The sequence below is a fragment of the Ursus arctos genome, unplaced genomic scaffold (genome assembly GCF_023065955.2).
Source record: "Ursus arctos isolate Adak ecotype North America unplaced genomic scaffold, UrsArc2.0 scaffold_78, whole genome shotgun sequence".
In the NCBI taxonomy this organism is placed as follows: Eukaryota; Metazoa; Chordata; class Mammalia; order Carnivora; family Ursidae; genus Ursus; species Ursus arctos.
This window is the reverse complement of record NW_026623098.1, coordinates 77431-96939: the sequence shown is the minus strand read 5'-3', so window position 1 is coordinate 96939 and position 19509 is coordinate 77431. Positions and strand designations below refer to the sequence as shown.

The following is a 19509-nucleotide window of genomic DNA, read 5'->3' as shown; positions in this document are numbered from 1 at the left end:
TGTTTGTTTCAGTTCTGTGAAGTATGTTGATGGTATTTTGATAGCGATGGCATTGAAAGCATAGATCACTCTGGGCAGCATAGACATTTTACAATGTTTATTCTTCCAATCCATGAGCATGGAGTGTTTTTCCATCTCTTTGTGTCTTCTTCCTCAATTTCTTTCATTAAGTGTTCTGTAGTTTCTAGAGTATAGTTCCTTTGCCTCTTTGGTTAGGTTTATTCCTAGCTATCTTATGGTTTTTGTTATTATTGTAAATTGAATCAATTCCTTAATTTTTCTTTCTTCTTTCACATTCGAGTGTATAGAAAGGCAACTGATTTCTGTGCATTGATTTTGTGTCCTGCCAAATTGCTGAATAGTTGTATGAGTTCCTGTAATTTGGGCATGGAGTCTCTTGGGTTTTCCACATAATGTATCATGTCATCTGCAAAGAGAGGTAGTTTGACATCTTTGCCAATTTGAATGCCTTTCATTTCTTTTTGTTGTCTGATTGCTGAGGCTAGGACTTCCAGTACTATATTGGACAAAGTGGTGAGACTAGGCATCCCTGTCGTGTTCCTGACCTTAAGGGAAAAGCTCTCAATTTTTTCCCCATTGAGAATGATATTCACTGTGGGCTTTTCATGGATAGCTTTTATGATATTGAGGTATGTTCCCTCTATCCCTATATTTTGAAGAGTTTTAGTCAGGAAAGGATGCTGTATTTTGTCAAATACTTTTTCTGCATCAATTTGGAGGATCATATGGTTCTTGACTCTTCTTTTGTTAATGTGATCAATCACATTGACTGATTTGCAAATGTTGACCCACCCTTAATCCCAGGAATAAACCCCACCTGGTCCTGGTGAATAATCCTTTTAATGTACTGTTGGATCCTATTGGCTAGGATCTTGTTGAGTATTTTGGCATCCATGCTCCTCAGGGTTGTTGGTCTGTAATTCTCCTTTTTGATGGGGTCTTTGGTTTTGGGTTCAGGGGAATGCTGGCCTTATACAACACGTTTGGAAGTTTTCCTTCCGTTTCTACTTTTGCAACAGCTTCAGTAGAATAGGTATGATTTCTTCTTTAAATATTTGGTAGAATTCCCCTGGGAATCCATCTGGCCCTGGACTCTTCTTTTTTGGGAGGTTTTTGATTACTGTTTCAATTTCCTTGCTAGTTATTGGTCTGTTTAGATGGTCTATTTCTTCCTGTTTCAATCTTGATAGTTTATAAGTGTCCAGGAATGTATCTCTTTCTTCCAGATTGCCTAGTTTGTTGGCATGTAGCTGCTGGTAATAAGTTCTAATGGTTGTCTCTATTTCCTTGGTAGTGGTTGTGATTTCTCCCCTTTCATTCATGATTTTATTAACTTGGGTCCTTTCTCTTTTCTTTTGGATAAGTCTGGCCAGAGGTTTCTCTATCTTGTTAATTCTTTCGAAGAACAAGCTTCTAGTTTTGTTGATCTGTTCTGTTGTTCTTCTAGTTTCTAGTTCATTGACTTCTGCTCTAATCTTTATTATTTCTCTTCTCCTGCTTGGTTTAAGCTTTATTTGCTGTTCCTTCTGCAGATCCTTTAGGTGTAAGGTTAACTTTTGCATTTGGGATTTTTCTAATTTTTTGAGAGAGGCTTGCATGGCTAGATACTTCCCTCTGAGGACTGCCTTTGCAGTATCCTATAGGTTCTGAACCAATGTGTTTTCATTTTCATTGGTTTGCATGAATTGTTTAAGTTCCTCTTTAGTTTCCTGGTTGGTGCATACATTCCTTAGCAGGATGCTTTATAACCTCCAAGTGGTTGGGTTCCTTCCAAATTTTCCCTTGTGGTTGAGTTCCAGTTTCAATGCATTGTGATCTGAAAATATGCAGGGAATAATCTCAATCTTCTGGTACCAGTTGAGACCTGATTTGTGACCCAGTATGTGATCTACTCTGGAGAAAGTTCCATGTGCACTCGAGAAGAATGAGTATTCTGTTGTTTTAGGATGGAACGTTCTGTATATTATCTACGAAGTCCATCTGGTCCAATGTGTCCTTCAAAGCTCTTGTTTCTTTGTTCATCTTCTGCTTAGATGATCTGTCTAATGCTGTGAGTGTTGATGTCTCCTACTATTAATATATTGTTATCAATATGATTCTTTACTTTGGTTAAAAGTTGGTTTATGTAGTTGGCTTCTCCCATGTTGGGGGCATGGATATTTAAAATTATTTAGTTTTCTTGTTGGATAGAATCTTTAGGTATGATATAGCATCCCTCTACATCTCTTACTACAGTCTTTGGTTTAAAATCTAATTTATCTGCTATAAGACTTGCTACCCCAGTTTTCTTTGGAGGTCTGTTGGCATGATAAATGATTCTCCATCCCCTCACTTTCAATCTGGAGGTGTCTTTAGGTTCAAAATGAGTCTCTTGTAGATAGCATATAGATGGGTCCTGCTTTTTTATCCAATCTGAAACCTTGTGCCTTTTCATGGGAACATTCAGCCCATTCACACTGAGAGTAACTACTGAGAGATATGAATTTAGTGCCATCGTATTGCCTGTAAAGTCCCTATTTCTATAGTTTGTCTCTGTTAATTTTTGGTCTATATTACTCTTGGGGGTCTTTCTTTTCTTTTTCTTTTTTTTTTTTTTTCATAGAATCTCCATGAATATTTCTTGCAGGACTGGCTTAGTGGTCACATAATCTTTCAGTTTCTGCCAGTCCTGGAAGCTCTTTATCTATCCATCTGTTCTGAATGACAGCCTTGCTGGATAAAGTATTCTTGGCTACATGTTCTGCTCGTTTAGTACCCTGAATATATCTTGCCAGCCCTTTCTGGCTTGCCAGGTCTCTGTGGATAATTCTGATGTTATTCTGGCGTTCCTCCCTCCGTATGTAAGAAATCTCTTCCTCCTAACTCCTTTCAGGATAGCTTTCTTGGCTCTAAGATTTGCAAACTTCACTATAATATATTGGGGCATTGATCTATTTTTATGGATTTTGGAAGGGATCCTCTCTGCCTCTTGGACACTAATGCTTGTTTCCTTCCCCAGATTAGGGAAGTTTTCAGCTATGATTTCCTCAAATATACCTTCTAGTCTCTCTGTCTCCCCCTTCAAGGATCTCAATAATTCTTTTTTTTTTAAGATTTTATTTATTTATTTGACAGAGACAGCCAGCAAGAGAGGGAACACAAGCAGGGGGAGTGGGAGAGGAAGAAGCAGGCTCACAGCGGAGGAGCCTGATGTGGGGCTCGATCCCATAACGTTAGGATCACGCCCTGAGCCGAAGGCAGACGCTTAACGACTGCGCTACCCAGGTGCCCCAAGGATCTCAATAATTCTGACACTGGAACGTTTCATGGCATCATTGATCTCTCTAAGTCTATTCTCATGGGCTACTAGCTGCCTATCCCTATCTTCCTCAGCTTCCTTCCTTTCTATCAGCTTATCTTCTAGATCACTAATTTGTTCTTCCGCCTCATTTAGACTGACTATTAGAGTTTCCAGTTTAGACTGCATCTCATTCATAGAATTTTTAAGTTCAGCCTGAATAGAGCTCATTCCTGCCCTTAGAGATTCTATATTGTCACTAATGCTTTTCTCAAGCCTAGCTATTGACTTCATGATTGCTACCCTGAAGTCTATCTCTGACATCTTGCTTATATCCGTATCCATTAGATCTATGGCAGAGGACAATGTCTCTGGTTCTTTTCTTTGTTGGGAGTTCCTCCTCCTAGTCATTCTGTTGAGGGATGGTTGAGGGAATGTATAGAGTCCAAAATATCAACCAAGAGCCAAGCAAAATGCACCTTCGAAAAAATACAAAGTGGTCAAAAGCTATCACAGATCTGCCACCAAAGCCAAGATGATCCAAAACAATAAAAAAGAAAGAGAAAAGAATAGAAAAGAAAAGAGGGCGGAAAAGGGTGGTGGTGAGGGGCAGGGAGAGAGATTATAATCTCTCAGGGTGGACACAGCCGGGTGATCTGCCCATTCCTTCTTGATTTCTGGTCTGTGTATTAGAAGACACTATATCCCAAAATTGCAAAGAAATCAGAACTTACATATATATCAAGATAAAGTTGACTAGAGTGAAAAACAGGCTAGTCTGGGGCATAAATCTATAAAACATATATGTGAAAAAAATAAAAGTTAAGAAGGGACTTAAAAACATAGGTTGGGAAATAAGAATCTATTTGAAATGGGAGCAGTGTTACAAAGGAGAAAAAAGAATAAGAAAAGAAACAGAAAAGAAATGTAAAATTTTAGCCTGAAGTATAAACGAGTTGTGAGGGAACACCTGGAGCTCCCTATATTATTTTCCCCTGGCGCTGGAGTTGTACAGTCCTGTGGGAAATAAGCTTATCATTCACCTGCTCTTCCAGTCTGTCTTCTGGGGGAGGGGCCTGCTGCCCGGCTTCTCAGCTGTCTTTGCCTGGGTGGAGCTGCCCCGCCCCTTGTCAGGCGGATGGGCTTAATGTGAGCTGGTTGGCTGCCCGGCCTTTGTTCCCTGGCATCTGTCCGCTCCTCTTTAGAGGTTCAGAGCAAACATGGCGGTGTGGGAATCTCCGACCGGAGCCACAATGTCGCGGTCCCCCTCCCCCCAACAAATACTCCAGATCAATCGTCTCCACCTCTGTGAGTACCAAACTCCACAGACTAGCGCAATTCGTGCCCACTGCACCTCTGCTGGGAGAGTCACAGGACGGCGAGCGCCTCGGTGCCCTGTGACTCCACACTGCCAGCGGCCGTGGGCTCGCGCGTGCACCCTCCTCCACAGCTCCTACCTCACGAGGGTGCCGTCCCCAGCGTCTCCTCATGGGCCACACTGCCCTGAGAGCCGTCCCTGTCATGGGCGCAAGCCGTTCTCTATTTCCCCTAGGATGTCAGACAGCCAGAACCTTCTAGTGCTTTTCCCGGTGGTCACGCAGAGGGCGGTCCCCCTATGGCTCAGCTCTCCGTTTACGGTGCCTGGAGCTGAAAGTCCTCTGGGCTCGTTGACCATAACCAGTCTCCCCGCTCCACTGCTTGGGCACTCTATCAGTTCGGACTCCCCCGTGCTTTCTGAGTCTCCTGGAATCCTGACACCACAATGATCCGCCTAGAAGTCTGCCCTATTTGCCCCCATGCCCTTTTCAGAAGGGGGTGCCTCTTACTAGAGGAGATTTCTAAGGGTCCCAATTTTTTTGCTCTGGTGTTATATCACTTTCCTGCGGCTGGCTTATGGAGGCTCCCTCCCCCCTCTGCTTATCTTCAGATATTTCCCCCGGTTGATTCAAGTTTCTGCACCTCCTACTTTGTAAAAGTAGCTCTTTCTCTGCTTGTGGAGATCCAGATAAATCTTGTTACATCTCAGGTTGAATTCATTTGTGTTCAGAATGGTTGGATAGATATACAGCTAAATTCAAGGGACCCCTTAAAACGAGGTCCCCTACTCTGCTGCTATCTTGTCCCCCTCTGTCATGAACTGTTTATGGGAGTCTTAATGACCTTGGTATTATGTTCCAGCACCACTGACAGGTAAAAAGCATGGACAGCAGAGCACTTGTCCTCAGTATATTTCGAGGACTCCGTGGCAGGCAGCTAATATCTGTCACCCAGCAAGGACCCGGAGGCAATCCAGGCAGGCGCTGCTCTGACAATAAGCAGATGTTTTAGGAGGATGGGCCTCCAAAGAATCCTCTCTGCTCACCTTTTCCTATTTTTCCTAGATAATTTGGCTTCACTCATCAATACTGTGGATATGCCACAGGCGTCATTCAGGAACATTCCAAATGTGTTGGCCAGAAACAGCAGTCTCTGATGTCTTTCCTCCCGTTCTTGGATTTACCAACTTGAATCAGGAGCTGTTTTCCTCCTGGTGCACTAGAGAGGAGAGTGCCGCGGTGCCCTAGAGAGCAGAGCTCCTTACAGAGGCAGACAGGGAGCTGTCAGAGGGCAGGTGGCACAGATGACCTCCTGAAGGTCGACAACCAGAGACGCTCATTATTGCTCTGTCCTCACTGGAAACCGCAATCTTGCCACAAGTTCTGATTTTGCAGCTTCTGTCGCCTGAGCAAGCCAGTGAGCTGGGCTTTTCCACCTGGGATTTCACTGGGCCATAAACTGCATTTTGGCAGAAGGGGAGAGAGAAACGGTGCGCTCACCCAGTCACTGCTGCTTCTGTTCCTCAGGTTCCACTTAAAGGGCAGTTCTGCTAGTTACTGCGTCTTGGTTGGAATGGAAAGCCTTTGGAATCACAGTGTTCCTGTGTGTGAACGTGAGTACAAGGAATGCCTGTTCAGATCGGCCTCTCCCTCCTTGTTTTGTTTGCTTGTTTGTCCGTTTGGTGTGTTTTGCCTATAAAATTCCCTAATATTTGCCCCTCTGTTGATCTTCACTTTGGATCGACATCTTTCTTTGTTGCAAGGATTGTTTCTGGGGGAAATAAATCTGAGCATCACGAGTTTTGGGGATCATCCTATATAAGCGTCATGTGTGCTACAAATGGAGAGAAATTCTTCATAGGCAGAGGGAAATTTAGATCCTGAGGCATTTTTTCTGTCAAAAATGATAGCATTTCATCCTTGCCTCAATCTTCTATTCATTCCTAGGCTCAGTCTTTTTGAGAAATTTTTTTGAGCACCTGCTTTGTGACAATCACTGTTCTAGACACTGGGCATACAGCTGTAACAAAACAGACTAGGACCCTGCTTTTGTGTTGTTTACATGCTTGAGTAGAAGGAAAGAGAAAAAAATAACAAACAGGGGTGTCTGGGTGGCAAGGTCAGTTAAGCGTCAGACACTTGGTTTTGGCTCTGGTCGCAATCTCAGCATCATAGGATCGAGCCCCACATCAGGCTCAGAGCTGAGCTCCGACTCTGCTTGAGAGTCTCTTTGCTTCTTCCTCGGCCTTTCCTGTTTGTGGCTTCTCCCCCCACCCCCAATAACTAAATCTTTAAATATAATGACAAGGAAACACATAAATAGACTGTTTCAAATAATACCAAGTGTTATTACTAAAATAATTAGACATTGGGACTACACCTGTAAAGAACACAGACTAGGACCTTGCTTTCCTGTTGTTTATATTTGTTTTTAAGAGGACAGAAACATAATGTGTTAAATTCAAGAACACTACTAATATATTCAATCTGCCCATTTATTTTTTCATGAAATCAAACAGGATGTTGCTTCATCTTCTGATCATAACTATTAAAAAATCCGTGTGTATAAAATAGAATTTTTCCAATGAATATTTTGCTCTAAAGGTGTTTGGAAATTTTGTATTGATTTATATCATGAAACTTGATAATTTTATCCTTCATATCTGGAAGTCAGCTATTAAAATCTTTACTTTCCTTGAATATAGTTAAGAAGCATGAAAGAAAGAAAAAGAATACTCCCATGAACCCAGATATACCAAAAATCAATTACTAGAGTGTAAACATTGGTTAAGCTATTCCACCTTTTGATTATTCATAATTCTCTCAAGCTACGGTATCCTCTTCCTAAATACAAATCAAATCAAAAAGGGAAAGAAGTTTCTCCAGATAGCTACACTCAAAAGAAGAAATGTGTATTTCTTCAATGAGAAAGAAAAAATGTAAAAACCAGTAAGTATCTCAAAAGTCACAACATTTCTGCATCTTCTGGATCCTGCATAGGACCATTGGGATGTTTCACTCATTGTGATGGCATTACTATAACCGTCCATGGTGTTTTTGACATAACAGCCTCAAGTCGTCAAGAAAAGATTAAATCGGTGATAGACAAATAGAAAATGTATAATATATTTTGAAAGATTTCTCTGGTGTGAGGATCCTTGAGTTCAAAGAAGATTTTCTCCATCTTTGACTTAACATAGTACTTGATACAGAGTAGGTCCTCAAAGAATTCCTGTTGAATTAATGGATAATTTTCTTATTCAATGGATGATTTTCTTCTCAGTGGGGTTAAGAAGATTTTTGTCTATTTTAAAAGAATGAGCTCTCAATTACCCAGAAGTCTTAACTCTCCAAAGAGTTCAGGATGATTAAGTCCCTTCTGAGTTTTGATTTCAGTGTCATTTCATTTAGAAGCATCTCAACAGAGACTAATATATTTATTTTGTGGTTCATACTCTTCTTGAGAGCTAATTATTTAAGTGGTAACACAGTCACAGCATCCCATAATTGTGGAATCAACTCAGATTAAAATGTTAACGTTGTAATGCAACTTACAGCACTTGTGTTTTTTCCAGAAATCTTTTGTCCAAATCCTCCGTCTATCCTTAATGGGCACCACACCGGAACTTCTCAGGGAGACATTCCCTATGGAAAGGAAATTACGTACACGTGTGACCACCACCCTGACAGAGGGATGACCTTCAACCTCACTGGGGAGAGCACCATCCTCTGCACAAGTGATGGTCAAGGGAATGGGGTTTGGAGCAGCCCTGCCCCTCGCTGTGAACTCCCTGGTCCTGCAGGTCAGTGCACATTTCCCTATGCCCCATATAGATCAGAATATTTAGGCAAGAGCCTCCCTGTTTCTATGGGGACAGTCATTTTTGCTTGGGAATGTGGCTTTCCTATAAAAGTCAGACACACAGAATTACCTGCTGGGCAAATAACAGCTGGGTTCTAGATGTGCCAAGCTGCGTCCCAACTGGTGGTACTCTCATGGCCCTTCCCACTGGGGTGAGGAGTGTGGGATAGTGAGAAGAGGAGGAGGGAGAGAGTGGGGAGAATCAGTGAAGCCCAGACTTTATACAGACTATTTTCAAACACTAAAAACAAACGCCAAAGAAAACACTCTTTCCTGCCACCTCTATTCCAAGTTGTATTTTGGGGTGCCTGGGTCACTCAGTCAGTTGAGCGGCCCATTGGGTCTAGATCTCAGGGTTGTGGGTGCAGCCCTGCATCGGGCTCCCTCCTGGGCATAGAACCTGCTTAAAAAAAAAAAGTTGTATTTCTATTGGACAGATGGGTGTGCAGAGCAAAAAACACATGTTGATGGCTGTATTTTACTTCAGATTTGATGCAGTGGAAATAACTAAAGAAACTCCGATGCAGGGGTTTGTATTCCTTTTGCTCCTTCTAAGTGTTCTGCTCAGCCTGTGACTGCATTTTGTTGACCCTTTGTCTCACTTTTGGCAATGGGAACTCAAGATGCCCTAGAGAGGTAGAGTTCAAGCCTGTGCTCTTGGCAACTCCTTCCTTTTACCTATCAGTCTGGCATTAAATGACAGTGCCTGACAATCAGGGGCTCGTTCGTGGCTGTGATTGTCCACACAAGCTCTGTGCGCCAGTGAGGACAGACCGCACTGAAGGGGTCGTTTATAGATCGGGGTGGTACTCCCCTCTGATGCCATTTGCAGATGGAGAATACAGGTGATCCTGTTTAAAGGCTGAGAGGTCTACATTAAAAGAATCAGTCTTCCCACTGAACGGTAGATAAGTAGTGCCTTGGGACCTGCCTGCCTTGGGTCTTCCTGATTAGCAAAGCATTCAAAATGTTTATTTTATCTGTATCATATTTTTAAAATTTCTATGTTTATATAATATCTACCCATCTATTATATATTTTATATGTAGATATATGTATATATTTATACATATGAAATTATTAAATACATACAAATACTGAAATATATTTAATATTTTACCAAAAACAATATATGTAATATAATCTAATTATATTTTTGTTATATAACAACGTTATATATGTACATTACATTATGTTTACTTACATAACATGACATTACAATTTGTTATATAATTAACATACATAATTGCATTATATATTATATATAATAGCTTTATTAAGCTATGTAATATGAGTATAATTTAATATATAGTATTAAGTTGTTATGGTTTATGTGGTTTATAATTTATAATATCCATTAATCTGTATAATATATATTTTACAAAATATATTGTAATATACTAAATTAATATGTCATATATAACATACCACATTATCTATTAGAATATATAATATTATAGATTAAATTAGATTATATAATATACCAATTATACTATATAGTATACTAATATATGAATACATAAAGATTTTTCTTTATATAAAATGTAAATATATAAAATTTTTTAAAGTGCATGCTCTTTCTTTCTTTACCGATAGAGATGTTTAAATAAAACACTTGCAGATCTTTTCATAAAAGAGTAGGACATGCAGAATGGAGAGCAGAGTGTCCTCCAGGTTGACGATTTATGTTTGACCAAGGACATGGAAGTAATAATAAGTAAATTGTGGTTCTATCACAGAACAACCCATCTACCTTGAATGGAGAGTTTGAATTGGGAGTATTGCCAAGTGGACTGTGTCACCCAAGACAAAAACCACAATGTGATGACAATATACACCCACCAGAATAGCTAAAATGTTAAAAATTGACCATACCGAGGGTCAGCAACAAGGTGAAGTACCTGGAGTCACTGCTCCTTGGTAAAATGATGCAACCACTTTGGAAAGCAGTTTGGCAGTTTCTTAAAAAGCTACACACAAATGTGCCATATGACTAGGCATTTTACTTCTACTGGAAGGCTACTTCTACTGTGTTTCTTCTGGAGGCTCCAAGGAGATTAGGTTTCCTAGCTCTTTTCTTTTCCAGAGGCTGCCCGCATACTTTGGCTCATGGCCACCTTTCTCTACCTTCAAAGCCAACACCAGCAGCATCTTTAAATGTCCTTCTTCTGTCTTTGATCCTTTGCCTCCCTCTTTTAAGGACCTTTGTGATTGCACATACGGCCACCCAGCTAATCCAGGATAATCTTCCCATCATGAGATTCTTAATGTAATCACATCTGCAAAGCCCTGGTGCCATATTAGGTCACATTCACCGGCTCTAAGGATGAGGGCATGGATGTCTTTGGGAGCTCGTTGTTTAGGCAACCACACATTTCTCCAGATTTTCAAAATCCTAGCTGAGCCTGCTGAGGGAATCTATTACCATTAGGGTCCAGCTTAGTAGCAAATGGCTGTAGCCCAGCAAACAGCTGGCGGTGTGTACGTTGAATATGACTAATGGGAATGTAAAATATATGTAGAATTTAAAAACATAATCGTGATAGAACAGAAGACAGGAAGGAGGTAAATGGAGTTAGCATTTCTATAGTTCTTGCATTTCAGGGAAATGATAGTTGTTCACTGCATGTTAATGATAAGGATGCATGTTATCTTTAACGGAGCTGTAAAAGAATGTGTAACAAATAATCTAATGAGAGGAAATAACAATAGGGACTCCTGGGTGGCTCAGTCAGTTGAGCATCTGACTCTTGATTTTGGGTCAGGTCATGATCTCAGGTCACGCTCAGCAGGGAGTCTGCTTGAGATTCTCTCTCTCCAGCTCTCCTCTGTCCCTCCCCCTGCTCAGTCTTTCTCTCTTTTAATAAAAAAAATCTTTTTTAAAAAAAGGAAATAACAGTAAATTAATAAATATAATTCGTAATCAAAATGAGGCAAAATAGAAGAGAATAAAGAACATAAGAAAGAGGACAAGTAAACATCAAATAGTAAGATGATAGATCCAATCCTAAATACATCAACAGTTCTATTAAATACAAATAGACAAACCCACTTTACAGACAAAGATTAGCAGAGTGCTGCATTTCCCAAAATGTGGGCTGATGTGCCCTGGGAGCCTCCAGGACCGCACAGGAGACCTATGCACTATTTTTAATTTTGGGGGGAAACAGCGGAACTTGGTATCTCTCAGATACTGTGCAACTCTAGCTACCTGTAGCTCCTGGCTACGTGAGAGGCAAGAGATTCCATTTATTTTATTTTATTTCTTTCTGTAGGTTCCTCTTGATGACAAGAAATGTTGGCAGAACTGGGTTTTTAACAGTGGCTGTGATTAAGTATCAAATGAACGTTATTGTAGAAGAAGAAATGAGGTAGTGGTTTACAGTTGAACTCTAAGGTTTGAGAAGTTGAGCAGTGCTCAACATAGTTATTAAGAATTGTGGACAGGGTCACCTGGGTGGCTCAGTTGGTTAAGTGGCTGACTTTGGCTCAGGTCATGATTTTGAGGGCCTGGAATCAAGCCCCGCATTGGGCTCTGCACTCAGTGGGGAGTCTGCTTGAGATTCTTTCTCTCTCTCTGCCCGTCCTCCCTCTCATGTGCACTCTTTCTCTCTCTCTCTCTCTCTCAAAATAAATAAATAAAGCTGAAAAATGAAATAAGAAGCTCATTTCTAAGATCACTGCTGAGAGAAGCAATCATTTTAACATTATTAAGGTGCTCTTTTCTTTGATCACATCTATGAAGCATATTGGGAAAGAGGAAGTAGAGTAGAAGTTTCTCCTTTCACTGGGATGTCACTGTGGTCTTGGCCTCCAGGTAAATGCAAAGCCCCGGAACAGCTTCCCTTTGCCAAGCCTGCAAATCCGACTGACGAGTATGAGTTTCCCATTGGGACATCTTTGAAGTATGAGTGCCGCCCTGGTTACCAGAAGAGAGTGTTCTCTATCACCTGCCTACCGAACTCAGTCTGGTCAAGCGCTGAAAACATCTGTAAACGTAAGTACCTCTGGACTGAGAACTCCTCTGTGTCAATCAAGCATTCATAAGAGCTGATTCAATTCTTCAGATTTTGGAACTAAGACACATATGACTCGTTAAAGTTGCCTCAAGTAGAGCACATGGGAGAGTTTCTCTGTCTGTCACATCTGCCTACCCCTCACTTGCTGGCACCTTCATCGCAAGTTCATTTCATGAGAAATGACCATCACAAGGCACGATGCAGGGAAAATCTCCATTCAGTAGGGGTTTCCCATTGTCCCCACTGGAACTAGGTCACGAATGACTCAGAAAAGAAAAGAAAAGCATAGGTGGGGAGAGAATTCCAGACATTGAGATCCTTGATTTACACTGGCTGAATGACAAAATAACCACCTTGGTAATAAGTGAAGCTTACGATTTTCTGGGAAGGCACGATGCAGGCATGAGATCGATCAGGAAGGGAGGTCTTTTGTGAACTTGGAGCTTAGTAGGTGGCTGACCCTGAGGCTGTCTTGTAAGTTTCTTCCAGGTGGCAAAATCTGTAGAGCGACAAGTGATTTTCAGTAAGTTCCAGCCAGGTTGGGACCTTATGTTCTTATTGAGAGAAGATCGGAGAGTTCTATACCCAATCCCCAAATTCTGCTTCTCTCCCCTAGGTAAGTCATGTGGCACTCCTGCAGAACCCTTAAATGGCAAAATGATCGTAAACGGAGACACCCGGTTTGGATCCACTGTTCATTACGCCTGTAATGAAGGGTGAGTTGGCCGCAGCATCGTTGGGGATGACAGTTCCAGAATTGTAGCACCAGTCTCTAAACAAGAGTCTTAGAAAGTCTACCTGTCCATTTAAAACACAGCAGTATCATTTGTAAGCCGAGGTGGTGGCTTGAATCCAGGTATTTAATTACATTTGAAATGACTAAACAAAGATTTGAAAAATAGGGAAAACCTGTATCCATGCTAGAAACTTAGGGGTGGGCAGGAAAGATGCCTATTGCACACCAGATTAGTGCACCTAAAACCCAGAGAAGCAGTCATGAAATGAGAAGGACCTGTTCTCTAAAGAAGCCAATGGAACAAACATGAGTGGATCCGTGCATATATTCTTCCCCCAAAGCAACAAGAGCTGGAGATGGTGGACTCAGAAGTGGGGAAGAATGAATTGTTTAGGATGATGGAGCCAATGTGATGGACAGGCAAATCTTGATTGTTATAGCCCCCCTCCAGAAATGTACCCAGTGCAGAAATTTGCTGTGGGCATATTCTTGGTTTAAGGAAAGAACTAGGGAGACTCCTTTACCTTATACCTTAACTTCTGCGTTGTTTTCATTATTTCTAGCTTACTTAAAAGCCATATAAAATAAGTGATCATTAAAATGGGTGATAACAATACAGAACTTCAGCGTATACTCTATCCACTGTAAGAAACATTGCTAGTACCTTAGAAACCTCCTAGGTGCCTTTCCCAATTCCCATTCCTCCACCTCCAGAATCTCTCTGGAAATCAGCATCCTGAATTCTGTGTCACTCACTCCCTTGCATTTGTTTTCCGTTTTCTCCCATACATAGGCCTGCTCAGTTTAGATTTAGCTTTACATATTTTGAGCTGTATATAAATGACATGATGTTAAATGCACTTCTCTGCAACTTGCTTTTCTACTGAATATTTTGTTTCTGACAATTATACATGTGGTTCTGTAATTCATTTCCTTGAATGGATAAGCCACAATTTATTTCTTCTTGGTTCTTATATTTGGATTATTTCTCATTTGTTTTAGTTTGTTTTGTTTTGCCTATCATAAGCATTCCCCAAAAGAAGTACACATGTCTCCTAGTGCCCGTGTGAAAAAGTTTGTCTAGGACAGTGGTTTTCATACTTATTTTGCTATGATCCACAACTAAGAAATAAATTCTCAGAAATAAATTCTGAGGTTAATCACTACATTTACCTCCCTCCATGCAATACATGGGTGTAAGAAAATTGTGACAAATTTGAATTTGCAAATATATCCAATAGTACATTGAATTGATGTAATCACATTTATTTATGAATTTGTGTAATAAATATAGGAAGCTAGAAGTTAAGGAAAAATTTTAAAGGGATAGCATTTTAGTTAAATGTCTCCATCTTGACCTACAAAAATTGAGAAAACAAATTCCTATGGATCTTAATGGATGTAACACAGTAGGATAAAATTTTTAAGTATCATTTCCAACTGAACAAACAAATACAGAAAAATTAGTCCGTGTAGGAGAAGGACAACCGATGTCCTTGTTATATGTGTATCTCCTTATACAAAAGACTGTAAGATTGTCTGTAAGCCCTTGTCATCCAAAGTATGGCTCACAGACCAGCAAGGTCAGCATCGCCTGGGTGCTTAGTAGAAATGCAGAATCTTCACACCTACTGAATCTGAATCACGTTTTGACATGATACCCAGGTGATTTTGATGCACATAAAACTTTTAAGAAGGCCTGCCTTAAACTTTATGCTAATTTCTGTAAGATAGAGTTTGGGTGATCTTGTTTTTCAGTATTGGGGGTTTCTGTATCTCTCACTTTTGAATACAATGTATATGTACTAACTTTTGTAATCAGAGTTAAAGAACAATTACTAGGACTTCCAGTTCCAGGACAAGATGGGCAGACTCACCTTTCCCTGAGTCTCTCTCTACATGTAACTAAGTACCCTGGAAACTGCTCAACATGCAAGCATAAAAGGACTTGGAAAGGTGGAAAGAAGAGGGACTGGGGAACCACAGATCTTAAAGACTGACACCATAGTGAGGACCCTGAGTTTTCTTTTTATCTCTCAGACTGGGTGCTGGAAAGGAATACCACCCTGAATAGTCAACAGGCAGCGGAGAGAGAGGGAGAGTGAAGCCTGTTCTCTGGTCAAAGGAACAGGAAAAGGGAACCTCAGTGAGGTTGTTGTGGGAAGACACATTGATGGATATAGTGGCCCAATCTGCCCACAAGAACAGCATAAGCAGAAATCAGGGATGGGGGTGGGGAGTCTATCACTCTCAAGTCCCACAGCAGGTCCCAGTCCACCAGCAGTTGTATCAATGGGAAGACCTGGGCTTTAGTCCCAATGAGAATTTTGCCTCATGCCCCACACCAGCCAGCAGCACTGGGCCCTATTCTGAGACTGAGACTTCAAGCCGGCAGTAAGAGGACCCCTCCACTCATGGCCCAGCGTCCCAGCCCTCCACACAGCTGCAGAAAACAATGCAGGCCCAGCATCTCTTGACCCCACACCCACGGCAGGGAGCCACCAACCCAGCAGCAGAACGGAAACCATGTTCGTGGTTTCTGGATCCTCCATCCACTGGGAGAAAGCCTCCCAGGCCCGTGTCTCCTGATTCTCCACTCAGCAGCAAAATGCAGCCCAGATAGAAGCTTCCCTCCCCTGGTGGCAACAACACAAATGAAGGGGGACCTGCACCCTCCCCAGATAGCCAGAGAAGGCCAGAGAGCTTACTCTCCATCTAAAGTCCCAACATCTCCCATTCCTACCCTACTGACAGCAGGCAGTTCAGAGAAGACCTCCACTGTCCACAGGCAGCATCAGCAGGGACCCATGAGGAATGTATGTGGAGCCATGAGAAGGAAGCAGCAGAATAGCACTGCAAGACTGGAAAATTAAAGTTATTGGAACCAAAGCCCATGAAAGATGGCCAGAATGTACACACAGCTCTAAAGAGGGTGGTGACACGCTAAAATAGATTCAGATAAGATCAAGCGTCTCTTAACATTATATCCAAAATGTTCAGGGTACAATAGAAAATCACGTGTCACTTCAAGAACCAGGAAAATCACATCTTCACTGAGAAAAGATAATCCACTGATGCCAGGACCAAGAGGAAGTAGACGCTGGAGCTCTCTAACGAAGATTTTAAGGCAGCCATCATAAAATCGCTTCAATAAGTAATTACAAATCCCCTCGAAAAAAAAATTCTTAGGGGCAACGAGAGAGAAAGGACATGCTGGTTATAGGGGAACACAATTTGAACGGCGGTGGATTTATTATCTGAAAATATGGAGACCAGAAGGAAGGAGCCCACCTAGTTCAAGTACTGAAAGAAAAGAGCTTACTGTGAGTTCTGTCTCTGTAGAAATAGTAATTGCATACTTGGAAGAAATCCCAGTTGGTCATTGTATATGATCCTTTTTATATACTTCTGGACTTGATTTGCTATACTTTATTGACGATGTTTTTAGCATCTATAATATATTAGCAAATCGAACCCAACAATGCATTAAAAGAATTGCATCCAATGACCACAGTGAAAATTACTCCAGGTAAGCAAGATGGATTCAACATTCAAAAATCAATCAACTCGATCAACTCTATAAACAGACTAAAGAAGAAAATGTGTATGTTCCTATCAGTTGACTCAGAAAATGCAGTTGGCAAAATCCAATACCAATTCATGATACAAACTCACAGCAAGTTAGGGATAGAATTGAAGAAGTTTGAAACCAAGGTGACAGCAGGTTGGCTCTTACTGGGAGCTCTGAGGAAGAATCCATTTCATGCTTTCCTCCTAGCTTCTGGTGGTTGCCAGCTGTCCTCGGCATCACTTGGCTACAAACACATCACTCGTATCTCTGCCTCTGTTCTCACTTGGCTTTGCCTCTCTATAGGTTAACACTGTCTTCCCTCTGTCTGTCTCCTTGTCCAAATGTCCTTCTTCTTCTGAAGACAACAGTCTTTGCATTAGGGCCCACACTAATCCAGTATGACCTCATATTAGCTGTTATATCTGCCAAGACCTTATTGCCAATAGAAGTGGGATTCTGGGGTTTCAATGGAGGTACACTATGGAACCCCATATGGACATGATCAGACATTTCAGTGAAGAGAATATATCCACGGAAAGTAAATACATGAAAAGGTATTCAGCTTCATTAGCCATTAGGACAATGCAAATTAATACAACAATGGAACAATACTGCACACATATCTGAATGGTTAGAATACACCCTAGTGAAAACACCCAATGCTAGCATGGAGGTAGAGGGACTGGAGCACCCATTCACTGCTGATAGGAGTATAAAATCATAAACCCACTCCGGAAAACAGAAATGAGCTATCAAGCCATGGAAAGACATGGAGGAAACTTAAATGCATTTTACTAAGTGGAAGAATCCAATCTGAAAAGGCTAAATACTGTACGATTCCAGGAAAGTGGCATTCTGGAAAAGAAAATATGGCGTAAAAAGACTGATAGTTACCAGAGGTTGGGAGGGGGAAAAGAGGAATTGGCAGAGCTCAGAAGATGTTTGGGGCAGTGAAAGTTCTCTGTGTGATACTGTAAGGGTAGATACATGTCATTATATATTTGTCCAAACCCATAGAATGTACACCACCAAGAGTGAACCCTAATGTAAAGTATGGACCACAGGTGATAATGATGTGTCAATGTAGGTTCATCAATTGCAACCAACTCTACCACTCTGGTGGGGGATGTCGATAATGTGGGAAGGTATGCATGTGTAGGGAAAGGGAGTATATGGTAACTATTACTGGTCAATATTACCGTGAACCTAAAACCCCTCTTAAAAATAGTCTGTATAAACAATTGAATAGATGTAAGTACCCTCACACACACACACACACAAGTTAGTATAAACAAACCTGAGGACGTTTGAATAAAATTGGTGGATTATACCTATGTCAATATCCTGGTTTTAATATTCTACTATAGTTTTGCAAGACATTCTCAATGAGGGGAATTTAAATTTCCCAAGTTTTATGGCTCACGTTGAACAGTTTGTGGCATGCTAACTGAGAATGTCTGCCTTTAACATTTTCTTTTCTCTCTTTTTTTTAATTTTATCGTAATTTTTTATTATGTTATGTTAGTCACCATACAGTATATCCTTAGTTGTTGACGTAATGTTCCAATATCCGTTATTTGTGTATAACATCCAGTGCACCATGCAATATGTGCCCTCCTTAATATCCATCACCAGCCTATCCCAATACCCCATCCCCTCCCATCTGAAGCCCTCAGTTTGTTTCCCAGAGTCCACAGTCTCTCATGGTTCATTCCCCCTTCTGTTTGCTCCCCCTTTCTTCTTCCCTTTCTTCTCCTACCGATCTCCCTATTTCTTATGTTCCATAAGTGAGTGAAACCATATGATAATTGCCTTTCTGTGCTTGACTTATTTCACTTAGCATTATCTCCTCCAGTCCCGTCCCTGTTGCTGCAAATGTTGTGTAATCGTTCTTTCTGATGGCTGAGTAATATTCCATTCTATATATGGACCACATCTTCTTAATCCAGTCATCTGTTGAAGGGCATCTCGGCTCCTTCCACAATTTAGCTATTGTGGACAATCCTACTATGAACATTGGGGTGCATATGGCCCTTCTCTTCACTACGTCTGTATCTTTAGGGTAAATACGCAGTAGTCCAATGGCTGGATCATAGGGTAGCTCAATTTTTAACTTTTTTAAGGGACCTCCACACTGTTTTCCAAAGTTGCTGTACCACCTTTTTTTCCCACCAACAGTGTAAGAGGGATCAATATGAAATCCGTGTTCACCTCTTTTGTTCTGCTCAGATTTCCTTTGGTTCTAGTGTGATGAGTCTTCAACACTTGAGGTTGAAACAAAAATGTAGCTTAAAGTAATAAAGAGGAGAGGGCCCATTTAGCTTAGAAGCCCTGAATAAAAAATTTAAGTCCAAATAAAGATCTACAATTTGGGAAAGGGATAGTACTATGACAAATGGAAATTGTCCTTCCGATTTCTCCAAGATTGCAATCTCTTGTAAGCAGCAATTTGAGAAGGAGAATGAACAGGGAAAATAACATTCATTCTTCTTTCCCTCTAGATACCGACTTATTGGTAAGACCTCTATTGCATGCGTCATCTCAGACAACACTGTCGTCTGGGATAACGACCCACCGATTTGTGAGAGTGAGTTGAAATGCTCCTTCCTATTACCTTTACCAATAGATTCTAAGTTTCCCCCTAAAGTTATATAAATCTTAATTGAATTCCTTTTGTGCATTCTATCCCTCGATACCTACGGGGTTT

The 19509-nt window shown here is 41.0% G+C and overlaps 1 protein-coding gene and 1 long non-coding RNA gene across 4 annotated transcripts in view; one reads left to right on the top strand and one right to left on the bottom strand.

Annotated features, from left to right (window-relative positions):
• The window catches only part of CR1 (complement C3b/C4b receptor 1 (Knops blood group)), a 109280-nt gene that overhangs the window by 47179 nt on the left and 42592 nt on the right, over nt 1-19509 (top strand). For 2 of the 3 annotated variants that reach the window (XR_008958121.1, XM_057308922.1), the window contains 5 exons: nt 6142-6227; nt 8190-8417; nt 12294-12473; nt 13112-13211; nt 19304-19389. Coding sequence is in view for 1 of the 3 variants with exons in the window: in XM_057308922.1 (XP_057164905.1) it covers nt 6142-6227; nt 8190-8417; nt 12294-12473; nt 13112-13211; nt 19304-19389 (680 nt within the window). In the remaining 2 variants the exon portion in view is untranslated. Of the gene's footprint in view, nt 1-4478; nt 4607-6141; nt 6228-8189; nt 8418-12293; nt 12474-13111; nt 13212-19303; nt 19390-19509 lie in introns of those variants that run through there. The other variant, XR_008958122.1, reaches the window with a different exon arrangement.
• Nucleotides 1-19509, bottom strand: part of LOC130543093 (uncharacterized) — a 40392-nt gene that overhangs the window by 15028 nt on the left and 5855 nt on the right. The window contains exons 2-3 of the long non-coding RNA XR_008958126.1: nt 12871-12994; nt 8170-8259 (exon numbers count right to left, since the gene is read on the bottom strand). This is a non-coding gene — a long non-coding RNA (uncharacterized LOC130543093). The remainder of the gene's footprint in view (nt 1-8169; nt 8260-12870; nt 12995-19509) is intronic.